The sequence below is a fragment of the Cibotium barometz genome, chromosome 11, assembly GCF_041138505.1.
Source record: "Cibotium barometz isolate CiBa-2024 chromosome 11, ASM4113850v1, whole genome shotgun sequence".
Lineage (NCBI taxonomy): Eukaryota > Viridiplantae > Streptophyta > Polypodiopsida > Cyatheales > Cibotiaceae > Cibotium > Cibotium barometz.
The window spans coordinates 56,099,216-56,112,049 of record NC_141056.1 but is presented as its reverse complement, the minus strand read 5'-3'; the positions used below and the strand labels follow the sequence as shown (position 1 = coordinate 56,112,049).

Below are 12,834 nucleotides of genomic sequence, written 5' to 3'. Positions count from 1 at the left end.
GATGTTGACGGCTAAGTGTAGGAGATTTGGATTCCTTGAAATAAAGTGTCCTAATTTAGTGGCTCAGATGTTCCCTCCCACAACCCACAACCCATGACCATGACGGATGGATACTATCAATCCCATCATTGATTTCTCAACCCAATGCTTCTCACATCCAACTCCAAAATCATGCTTTATATGTCAATCCTTCTGTGTGAGTCACTGTACGTTTCCTCTTTGTACCTTTCGTACTATCTGATCCATGGTGCATGACAAATTGCTTTATTGTTGGTCCTTCCAGGCAGCTCCAACAAACCAGATGCATGATCAATACTTAACAACACCTGATGTTTGGATAAGTGGATTCCACTCACCATTACATTAGCAAAGTTTCTTTTGTTCAACTACATCTCTTCAGATTCCAATAATGAGAGACGATGTATACAACATTTTAAATTGGATTCTACCCAAAACCCCTACACGAGTGGTGCTGACGTCCAGATTTTGTGCACCTGGCAATAGAGAGACGGTATCGTACTCCCCTTGCCAGAGTGATACAAGCTCAAGGTTGGAACACCAAGCATGGAAAGAAAGGAACACTGGAATTCCTAATATATATGCTTATACAAAGTAAATTTATGCTCTCACAAGAATTACATGATACAGTACAAGACCCTCACAAGCACTACATCCCAGCACAGGTAGAAATGCTTGCAATAGGCCTGACCTGCTGAATATTAAATGAATTAATAGCCTGCTTTTTATTCTACACCTACACAATTGCTTAATTTTGTACATCCAGGTATCTCTGTCCTAAATAACAGTACAAATGTGTTAGCTTCATGTTAAAAGAAGGGTATTATGTACATAAATAAACAACTATGTCAGCTATGGAAGGTTAGTCATTCTGCTCTTTGAAGGGTCCAGAGTCTGAAAGGAGATCTTTGGCAAGATTAACCTGTGCATTTCACAAACCAACGGCTCCTCAACTCTGACAAACGACAGAGGAAGCATGGTGTATAAAGACCCTGACTCTGTGTGGCTGAGAAATAGCACATACCTGTGATGACTCCCGTTTTAGGAAATCTTTTACTGCCTGTTTGAATGTATCATTGGGAAAGTAATGCGCACTATATGTGGTGGTCGGCATATACCCACGTTGAATTTTATGCTCTCCTTGTGCTCCAGCTTCTACCTTCTTCAGGTTCCATTCAATAGCAGCTTCAATAGCCTGCAAGGTGGAAGTCTTGCGGCCCTGAGAGACTCTTGGTGTGCAGAAAACATCAACTTCAAGTGATTCTAAGGCTTACAATGTAGTGAAATAAGAGTTTTGGAACCTGATAATAGCAAGTTTCGAAATGAAGGTTTGGATAGTATGCCCGTGGATGGCATCCCCATAGCCTGCCGAACAGTGTGTCACCTCCAATCAGGTTCAAAGCTCCTGCTACAAGTTCCTCTTGGTCCTCAGCCACAATGAGTAACACACGATCTCCCATTCGAGAACCTAGCATGTGGAAGAACTCCCTTGTCAAGTATGCCTGGCCCCACCTGAAATCATGTGCAGACAGATGCTGTAAAACTATGTGCAAAATCTAAAGATGAGTGTTACTTGCAGAAATGCGGTGGAAAATTTTGGTGTATTCATATAATTACTTGAGCACACAAATTAATGAGTACAAATGTGAGCCTCCTTTTCTTAGACTTCATTGAAAAGGTGATACCTCTTTGACTGCCAACACAGACACTTCTCCCTTTCCTTCCACTGAGGTCATTTGATTAGATTAGTTCAAATCATGCTTTCTGAAAAGGAGCTAACTTGATCCAGTATTCTGGCAAAGATGTAATAAAAGAGAGGATATTTGCAAATACTAGGTATGGAAAAATAAAAGTACAAGAAAAGCACCCAGCAGTGCTTTCCTCTAGGAGGTAGGAGTAAATTGGAGAAGAATCAATGGCATCACCTTTCCCAGCTACCCCACATCTGGGCTGATCATGACATGCACTTTTCTTTCTAGATTTTCAGAGTCATGTTTATTGATTTTGTCAAAACACGGCTCCAATTTGTGGGCGAGTCCAAGGTGATTCAAGCTATGCATGCATCGTGGATTATCCGGTGTGTGAGTTGACTACCCGAGCATATCTGATGTCTTGGATTATCCAGTGTTTGAATACAAGCAATATCTTAAGTGTTTGTCAACTTCATGACTAAGAATCAGGAGGATGTTGGCTGCCAACATATGAAAGACGACTTCTAGGCTAAGAGCATTGGCATCTATCTGAAGTTCAAGTCTTTGGAGAAGAGTTGATAATGGGGGATATGGTACGATCATTAGGTCTATGCTCTACTTGAAAGGAAAGTTTGTCGAACGTGTATGGCTTGCAGGAAAAGAGGGATATCCAACTAGCTAGTGAAGATAGTCATCTAAATAAGGATTAAAGAGTGAGCAACATTAGAGACTAGCCTCAATGCGCCTTTCAATACCTCGGATTTTGTTCTCAAATTTTATCGTTATTTGATAGTTGGAGTTGTGTATTCGTCATCGCTGTTAGCCATTTCTCCTCATAGAAGTTCAGGTGTGAACTCGTTTACTCATGGGCACTTTTTGCCATGGCTCGACATGGGTTTTTTCCCGTGTGAACACACTTATTGTGTGTTGGTCTTTTAGACCTAGACCATATAGTACTTTGTACTTTCTCATTCTTCATTATTATCAGAATACATTTCCAGCACTCCTCACTCACGTTTTCTCCGTTCGAGCGGTGTGTGTGTGTCTGTGTATTTGCAGAGCTTCTCACATCCAACACTGGTATCAGAGCCAGCGTGCTCCTCGCATGCAGCTCCTCACCATCAACCTGCAGCTCTTTCCCACACAGATCTGCACCAACCTGCTGCAGCCCATACACAGACCTGCGCCACCTTGCACGTGCTATCATGTGCCACCCTGCACGTGCTGCCATACACCACCCTGCACCTGCTGTCTTTTCAGATTTGTGCCACCCTACAGCTGCTGTCCGTACAGCTGTACGGCTCTGCTGTACTACTTGTTCCATACATTGTTGTTGTTCGTCCTGCAAGCATACCTGCACACTGCAAAATTTGCAACCCATACAGATTACAATTGTATGCAAAATTGTGGGATTTGGCAGATTTTGACCTGAAATTGACACATTGGGCACATTTTGTCTGTTAAAATTTGGGGCTTTTTGCATCATCTGCAAGATTTAGACCCAAAATCACAGATCTTGCTCAGATTTGTGCCTATTTCACAAGGATTGATAGGTCTATGTGAGAAATTTTAGGGCTTTCTCTCAAATTTACAGGATTTAAAGGTTTTTGGCCGACATTTGTGCACTTTTGCCTTACAGGAACATTTTGCCCAATTTTTTGCAGTGCTTTGCTTCAGTTTGCTGCAAATTTCCTTGGTCGAGACAGTTTGTCATATGTATATGTATTGAACAAATATTTGGGGCATTCTGATTCAGTTGCAGTCTTTGTTTGAGTCAAGACTTATGTTTAGTCAATGAATACATACTCTTGAAAAATGTCTAGAAACACTAGTGACTTGTTTGGCATGTTGTTTGAGGATAAGTTGGATGGTGCCAACTATCCTATGTGGGCATACATGATGAAGCATGTATTGGTTACAAAGAATTTATGGGTATATGTGTCTGGTGCTAAGTTAAGACATGCTGGTCCCACACCTACAGCTAGCACATCAAGGGGGTCCACTATTGGGACTAATGATTCTAGTTGCAGTGGGAGTGCACTGCCTGCTCCTGTCCCTTCTACATAGGAACAACTTAGATGGGATGCTAAAGATGCGTAGGCTCATGCATTGATCGCTCTCTCATGTTGAAGGCAAGTCATTCCTCATATCCGTTCATGTACTTTTGCTAAGGGTGCATGGGATATACTTGCCTCATTGTATCAGATCCGCAATGAAGCTAGTGCAACTTATCTATGGAAAAAGCTTGACACAGTGCATATGACTGACGATGATTCTATGGATATATTCCTCATCCGTATTAAGGATTTGCGAGAGCAATTAATCAATATTGATGACGTAATATCTGATAGTCCACTTGTTTCTACTGTTCTCAATGGTTTTCCTGAATCCTATCAAGCATTTGCTACCACTCTTCGGCTATTGAAGAAGAGAAATTCAGATTTGTACACATTTGATGATTTAGTAGCTCTCTTGTACAGGAAGAGCAATCCTGATCAAACCGGAATAACATGATTGCTGCAAATTAGGCATTTGCTACTCTTTTCGTGGCAAAGGGAAATCTGGGACATCTTCTAGTGCTAAGCCTGGGGCAAGGCACCTGCTCGTTTAGATCATCCTGCGTCAAAAGGTGGAGACAAGAACAAACGGTGTAACTATTGCAGAAAACCTGGACATGTCATTGAAGAATGCCAAAAGCGTATTGAGAGTGAGCAAAAGAAAAAGCAGCAAGGTTTGGCTGCTACCACAAATGACACTAAGGAAGAGGCCAACTTGGCCCATGATGGCTATGCATTGATTGTCACATGTAGTACCCCATCTATGCCTTCTTACTGTATGTCAGCTTTTGATGTTGATTGGTACTTTGACAACGGTGCTATAGAGCACATCACTTCATGTACTTAAAGGTGGTACAGTGATGTGTGCTAATAATGTATTGTATGCTATTAAGGGCATTGGGAATGTAGAATTGAAAGCATGCAATGGTGACATTTTCACTTTATATGACACATTGTATGTACTTGGAATTCACAAAAATCTCATCTCTATGTCTACTCTTGCAAAAAGTTTAAAGTTCAGTTTTCTGATCACTGTTGCTCAGTTCATGACTGTTGAGATGTCAATTCTATTGTCATGTCTGGTACATTGTGCAATGGTTTGTACAAGGTGGATAGGTATGACATGGTACAAGAGTCGCATGATGCTATGGCTGTCTCTACCCCTATAGTTCTACGTGACGCTAAGTTGTGGCATGCTCGGTTTGTTCACTTTAATTTCCCATTATGCAGGTGCATAAGCATAACATGGTTCATGAGTTGCCTCCTTTGCAGCTCCTTGTTAAGCATTCATGTGAGGGTTGTTTACTTGGGAAGATGCATCGACATTCTTTTTCCAAAGATGGCACTGTGCGAGCTACTCGATCATTGCAGCTTGTACATAGTGATGTTTGTGGCCCGATGCGCGCTAGAGTGAAACAGAATGTGTGGCAGCCGAAGTGCATAGATTGTGGAGCAGTGGAGCACATGATAGTCTTTTGCCCTCATCTGAAGATTACACATCATGATGATGCACAGGCTTCGCCTGAGATATAGATTATTTGACGACGGACTTCAACCTCCCCATGAAGGCATATGTTTTTATGTAAAGCGGATGCTATTTTGCAAACACCTCGGTTGTGTACTTTTGCCAATATCCTTTGATCAGCTAAGTATTTTGGCCTATGTAGATGCAATTCTTTTAAAAGAAATATATTCAGTCTTTTGTCGCTTAAATATATGTTTTTACTCTTGCATATATATGTGCAAGGAGAATCCTTTGGTTGTTGGTGTTTGTTGCAGGATAGATACTTTGAGCAATTCAGATATCTATCTATTTTTCTTGGCCGCAAAGCCACTAAACTAATCCATGATTTCGGTATTCTATGCGATACGGAGTCATTAAAATTCAGGATCTATCTATCTGTAATCAGGATTTAATGGATTTCTACGGCGCTTTTGTCATTATGACTGTGCGTACACATGACAATTATATTGGCATCAGTTCTTGAATCAAGTTTTCCGCTCCATCTCTTGGGGGACATCATATATTGTCACTTTCATTGATTACTACGCTCGGTTCACTTGGGCATATGGCTTGAAAGCCAAATCAAATGTGTTTGCATCCTTCCGTGCTTTGTTTGGCTGAAAATGCTTGTGGTCATAAGCTTGTTGCTTTGCGTACAAGGGGAATATTTATCAAATGAGTTCACAGCTTTTATGCAGTCTCGTGGCATATCTCATCAATGTATACAACTTATACTCCCCAGTTGCTGAGAGACGTAATCGTACTCTTATGGAAATGGCCATATGTATGCTTATAAGCAAGAATTTTCCGAATAAATTTTTGCTTGAGGCAATCATGTGTGCCAACTATGTGCTGAATCACTGTCCTATTAAAGCCTTGAAATCTATGACAGCTTATGGGGCTTGGAATGGCAGAATCTCAGTGATTTTACTCATATGCGAGTCTTTGGTTGTCTGGCTTGCATGCATGTACCAGCCCAACGAAGACATAAACTTGATGCAAAGGCCATTAAATGTATCTTTACACGCTACATCATTCAAAGCAAAGGGTATCGACTAAAATCATTGTCTCTCGCGATGTTATCTTTGATGAGTTTGCATCTCAGCCATTGTTTTCATGTCAAAAACAGCCATTAGTTGGCCCAGAAGATGTCTTTGATACATTGCTGTCTTTATTTGGGTTACATGTTGATGATGTAGAGCCCGCTTTGGCTCATTTACACCATCACATGGTGCTGAAATTCTTGAAATTCAGCCACCTAACACTACTCCAATCAGTCCTGATGTGCCACATGTTGATCAGGAGACCCTGGGTGATGCATTGGACAATGAAAACGGCGTTCTCCAACTCACAACAACTACTCACACAACACCAACCAACTAATTATTCGAATTACTTTCAAAGTTAAGGTTTTACACACCCTTTCTACCTTTAAGCCATCACCTGAGGTTCCAATACAATTTTATCAACTCGAACTCACACAATTGCAAGATCGTCATTTTAATAGGACAGACCTTATCCACACCCTGCGTGGACAATGGGACCGATTGACAAGAGACTCAAACCTCATTCTGAGGGGCCTTCCTGTGGACTTGGAGTAGTGGTTCCTTCCTCACCAGCGTGGATGGCAATATCACTTGGTATCATAGGCCCCCAAGGGCGCAATGTGGCTTTCACCTATAGTCTCCTCCGAAAGTGGCCAGCCATAAAAGGAGTGTCCCCTCTTTTTGTTTGAGCATTCTACCTCTACCGAGGGTTGTAGTGCATGCACCGGCAGACATTTTTCTCTTAACCGATGGATCTTTTTTTGGCAAAACAAAAGATCCTCACCAGCATGGATGGTGATATCACTTGGCATTATGGGCTCCCAATGTGGCTTTCACTGATAGTCTCCCTCCGAGAGTGGCCAGTCATAAAAGGAGTGTCCCCTCTTTTTGTTTGAGCATTCTACCTCTATAGAGGGTTGTAGAGCACCCACCGGCGGACATTTTTCTCTTAACTGATGGAAGGATTTTTTTTGGGCAAAAAAGTGGTTGCCCATTTCCCAAGGCACCTTAATCTTCATAGGATTAATTCCATAAACCACAATGTCATAGGTAGCTAGCAAGAAAATTACAAGAAACACTTGCACAATCACTACACAACAGCACTTGCACAGCACAGGCATCGGTTCCCCAAATCCCCTTTGCGGAGTATTCTTTACTAATATGATGTGAAATACAAAGCTGGAAAACTCTGAAATCTCCTAAAACAACTAAAGACACTGCGCTCTCAGTGTTTACAAGACCAGGAGTAGAGGAAAACAGTGTCTTCTCCTCCAAATCTGCGGGTACACATCGCTAATTTGCATTTGCAAGCCTCCAACTGGTTTTTATTGCTCCAAGTTGGTCCGTGGGATGATGTTTGAGAAACTAAGGGGTGTTGAGTGTGTTCATGTTTTTTAAAACCATAAATAAAAAAATATGAAACATAAAAAGTTTAGAAATTGAAAAAAATTGGGAGACTTGGGGGAAATTGAGGAGACTTAGGGGAAATTGGGAAAATTGGAAGAAATTTAAAAAATTAGAGAAAATCAAAAAAATATGGAAAAATTTGAGGAACTTCGGAGAAATTGGGAAAAAATTGTACGTCATTGGAGAAATTGGGGAAATTGGAATACATTCGGAGAATTAGGAGACATTAGGGAAGTAAAAAAAAATACATACCTGTACGGAACGTGCGGATTTGTACTCATAATGTAACCTTGCCATGGGCTATCGAAGTCGCTCATTGTCAAAGAAGGGAAGAGCCTAGATGAGGGCTCAACGGAAAAAGGCTCACACACGAAGAATGTTGGTGGCAAATTTGCCCTCGAAGGAGAAACCAAATCTGCGAGTGTGGGCCTCCATGACGATCCATCTAGGGCTCATGATCTAGGGACCACTAAGCTCGGGGGTGTGCGAATAGATATGGTCCAGGAAGAACTCCTTCCACGGGTCTCCCCCCAAAAGGAGGTAGTGGACTATCAGCTTGCCCAGCAAGGCTCTTCTCTGAACCATCGGATCAATGATTCGCAAGCCCCCTTTTGGGAGAGGGGGGAGGGGGGGAGGTGGGGCGCTGAATGATGACTCTCCATGCAGCATTGCCATGAGTTTCCATGCCATCGCCTCCTACCCAAAGAAAGTTCCTCATAAGCCGTTGAACATGTCCTATGGAAGAATGCGAAAGCGCCCAACATGAATTGATGTACCACATGGTGGCCAAGACAACCTCGTTGGCCACAACCAATCCCCCCTCCACAAAAAGCCACGTGGAGATTCAATACAAAAGCTTCCTCTGAATGCTCAGAATAAGGGGAGCAATCTGCTTATGCCCACCCGGCACCCAAAGTACCCCATGGAGGTGATACGAGGGACCCATTGAAGAGCCTCCACCGGACACCACTCCAAAGTGGGTGAGGGGCCTACCTAGAAGCTGCATGACTTGTGCCAGTTGATCTTTGCTCCTAAAGCAAGGCAAAACTCCTCAATCACGGCCACAAATTGATACAAGTTCCCCTCGTTGCCGAAGAGGAAGGTCATCGTGTCCTCAGCGTACTCCGAATCCTTAATAGGCAGCCAAATGCCTTGGTGGAGACCTGTATCCTATGTTCCCAAAAAGTTCCTCGTAGTAGGAAGCCACAAACAAAAAAAGAAAAGGGGCCAAGGGGAAACCCTAGTGAACTGATCTAGAGATGGGAAAGCGATCTCTCCAGGAGCCCCATATAAGACCTAGCTATGAGCAGAAGACTTTAGAGCCAAGACCACCCACACCCATGCAATCAAAAATCCCATCCTGAGCATAGTGCCCTTGAGGAAAGCCCAATCTACCCTATCAGAGGCTTTCTCAAAGTCAAGCACAAGCACCACCATGTCCTCTTGCGGAACCTTCTAACGGAACGTGATGATGTCGCCTCTCAAAAAGTAAAGATGTTATCCAAGATGCTCCTATCCTAAATGAAACCTATCTGTGTACGTGTATGAAGTCTAGAAGGTATGTTGGAGGCATCTGCTTATGGCTTTGGCAAGGATTTTGTACGATATGCCCACCAACAGTGTGATGAGTCTCCTCTTTGCAGCTACGCCTGCCCCACCCCCCAATCAGCGTCGACCCCCCCCTCCCTATGCCCTTCAGTTCCTCTTCCCCACCAGATCCCCCCCCCCCTCTCTCTCTCTCTCTCCGGTAGCCTCTCATCCGTTCGCTTCCCTCCCCCTCTTCGTGTGCGCCCCCCCACCCCCCCCCCTCTCCCATTGTTTTTTTTCTTTTTTCTTTTTTTTCTTTTTTCTTTTCTCTTTTCTTTATCTTTTTTCTTTCTTTGTTTCTTTGTTTCTTTTTCCTTTCTCCTTTTTTTTTCTTTTTTCTTTTCTTTTCTTTCTTTCTTTCCTATTTTTTTTTCTCTCTCTTCCTCCTCCTCCTCCTCCTCTTCTTTTCTTTTCTTTCTTTCGTTCCTTCCTTCTTTTTCTTCTTCTTTTCTTTTCTTTCTTTCTTTCCTTCCTTCTTTTTCTTCTTCTTTTTTTTCTTTTTCTTTTCTTTTCCTTTCTGCGCCCTCCGCCCCTTCCTTTCCTCTCTTCTCCGCCATCTCTAGCCCATCCTCGTCTCTCCAGCAGCACCCTTAGGTTGTGGTAATTTCTTCATTGTCTTGGCAAGTTTTGGCCTCTTCTGGTCTTCGCCCCTAGGAGGACTCCATGGCAACCGCTCCGTCTCCCCCGACCGAGGCCGCCGTTACCTGCCTTTCGTTTTCAGAAGCGGACTTGGAGCTTCTCGCTACGACTGTCGCATCCCTAGAGGCCTCCACTCTGGTATGCGAGATTGTCGGTAGCCGCCCTGCGCATGGCCAACTCAGAGATCTTCAAGCTAGCCTCTCAGGTGCGCTAGCAAAGATTGTAGATATTCATCCTTTGGGACGCGGCTACTACCAGGTTGAGTTCAACTCACCGGCGGCGTCTGATCTTGTCATGCAGCTGAGCCTCGTTGCACTACGTACGGCCCAAGCCTTCTTTGCACAGTGGTAGCACAGCATCTGACCCATTAGCTAGAGTTTCAGGCTTTCCCGTGATAGTCTTCTTTCCAGGCCTCAGGAAGGAATACCTTCCTCTTCTCCCAATGATTGGTGGTGCCATCGGGAGAGTGATGGAATCCCCCCTCACTGTTGCCTCAGTCCTCGCACGAGCAATAGGGATTCCATCTCTCTGCATTTGTATTGCCTCGCCGGATTCTATGCCTCACATGATATCTATTCCCAGTCTTCAGGGCGATCCCATTATGCAGCGAGTTGAGTATTCACGCCAATGCTTTATTTGCAGACAGATGGGTCATCTGGCCAGAGCCTGCCCTCGGCGTCAGACGAGGCGACCGTCCCCAGTGGTTCCCCCTCCTACTTCCCACTCAGATCCTACTTCCCACTCATATCCTCATGAAGGGGCCGAGGGAGGAGCAGGTTCCCAGGCCGTAGAGCACCAAGTTCCGACCATGGATGACCCATCAGCCGGAGAGTGGCAGACGGTTGGCCCCCTGTCCTGGCCGCTAGCCGAGCACCAGAGCTGAGCGTTGCCGCCGTGCGCGCCAGGTTGGCAACATGCATGAGGATTTGGTTCTGTCAGAGAACCGTTTCGAGCACTTATCACAGCACCCACCTGCACACCGCAGGCCCCCTCCAGCCACGGAGAGCGTCCCCCCCCCCCCCCCCCCCCCCCCCCCCCCCCCAAGTTACGGAGAGGCTTCCTCAACATTTATGCCCTGAATGCGTCTGCAAGTAGAGCTATCTTTTGGAGCACTGTCCAACAAGCCCTTCCCAGGCTGATTTTTGGTGCATGGGCGGTGACTTCAACATGATAGAGGTAGCAGAGGACAGACTTGGAGGTGGCACGGCCACTGTCTCCGGGGTAGAGTACTCTGCATGGGAGGAGATGATACTGATTCCTAGGGGACAGGACCTCTCTCGGCTGGACAGGTTTTATGTTGACGAGTGGGCTTGCAGCCGAGGAGGCATGGTTGGTATTCTGGCAGGCACTACATTTTCAGATCATGCCCTAGTTATTCTATCCCTTGAGGACCCATGGAGGTATGACAAACAAGCGAGCTCCAAGATTCCAAACAGCCTCATTCAGGACCCCGAGATTTGTAGCCGGATTGAGCAAATATGGGCGGTCTAGACTTTTCCTTAGGATTCGCAGCATGCACTTTGGATGAGGGCCTTGGGGAGGTGAGTATTTTCTTGGAGGAGGCAGCCCAGAGTAGATTGGAGGGATTTCGAGAGCAGGAGAGGAGTCTGAGGAGGGGCCTAGCGTCTTTAGGAGAGTTCCCCGGACAGCTCGTGGATTGAGAGTCAAATCGTTGCTGCCTGCACGGAGATTCGGTCCATTGAGGAGAGGAGGATGGAGTATAGATACCATGCCAGGGCCTCATTCTGGACTCAGGCCAATGACAGAGTTACTGGAGACTTTTTTGAGATAGCCGGCCCTCACAGGATGAGAGACGGTATTCGCAGGCTATGTGGCCAAGATGGAGTTATTGTTTTCGACCCCCCGCAGGTGAGAGCCATCGCCACGGATTTCTTTCGGTCTCTTCCCACTGGTGCCCCATTATTCCCCCAGGTGATGGATGCGCGCGAGAGAGTCTAGAGAAACACAAGAGAGGTGGTTCCCCCCTCCCTTTGGTCTTTCTTATTGACTCCTTTCAATGGAGAGGAGTTGGCGGAGGCGGTGAAGGCATTACCCAGGGGCAAATGCCCGGGGGTGGATGGGCTTCCTACTTCTCTCTTTCTTCGCCATTGGGACCTCATGGAAGGTGGCCTTCGCGCTGCCTTTAATGAGATTATGCTCACAAGTGCCATGCCAAAGAGGCTCACAGAGGGCTTGATACATTTGATTCCCAAGGAGGGTGGTGATAGATTGGAGATCCGGCAGTGGAGACCCATCACTGTTCTAGGGACGGCCTACAAGATTTTGGCCAAGGCCATCAGCACAGGCGACTTCAGCCTTCCCTCCTAGACTTGATCCATGACACTCAAACTGGTTTTGTTCAGGATCGGAGTATTCTGGTCAATATCTTTAACTTTTGGGAGGCGACAACTTCGGCCAGGATATGACAGCAGGACCTCATTGTGCTACTCCTTGACTTTGAGAAAGCTTATGATAGGGTGGATTGGAGCTTTCTAGAGGGCACTATGAGCCGGATGGGATTCCCCATGGAGTGGATTCACGAAGTCTCAGGACTTTATTCAGCATCTCATAGCTAGCTTCTCATTCAGGGAGCTCGAGGCAACAGATTCCCCCTTTCCCGCTTGGTTCAACAGGGCTGTCCTTTGGCACCGTACCTCTTTCTATATGTCGCCGAGGCCATGAGTAGTTTTCTCTCTCGCCTAGGAGACTGGACTTCAGGGATTGCGCCTTCCCCTCCACACGCAAGAGGAGCTGCTGGACTCGGAGTTTGCAGACGACACAGCAACCTACCTTGCTGGAGATGTTGGGAATCTCCAGAGATTCGCGAAGATTTTATGTCGTGCATTAGGAGCATAGATCAAGTGGCACAAGTCATGTGGTTTTTG

General features: G+C 45.2%; 1 protein-coding gene across 1 annotated transcript in view; it reads right to left on the bottom strand.

The window, feature by feature from the left end:
* Nucleotides 1–567: 567 nt before the first annotated feature.
* LOC147634356 (acyl-CoA) overlaps nucleotides 568–12,834 on the bottom strand; it is an 85,698-nt gene continuing 73,431 nt past the window's right edge. The window contains exons 10-12 of the mRNA XM_086805498.1: nucleotides 1,320–1,530; nucleotides 1,043–1,213; nucleotides 568–940 (exon numbers count right to left, since the gene is read on the bottom strand). Coding sequence (XP_086661624.1) covers nucleotides 881–940; nucleotides 1,043–1,213; nucleotides 1,320–1,530 — 442 coding nt within the window. The 3' untranslated portion in view covers nucleotides 568–880. The remainder of the gene's footprint in view (nucleotides 941–1,042; nucleotides 1,214–1,319; nucleotides 1,531–12,834) is intronic.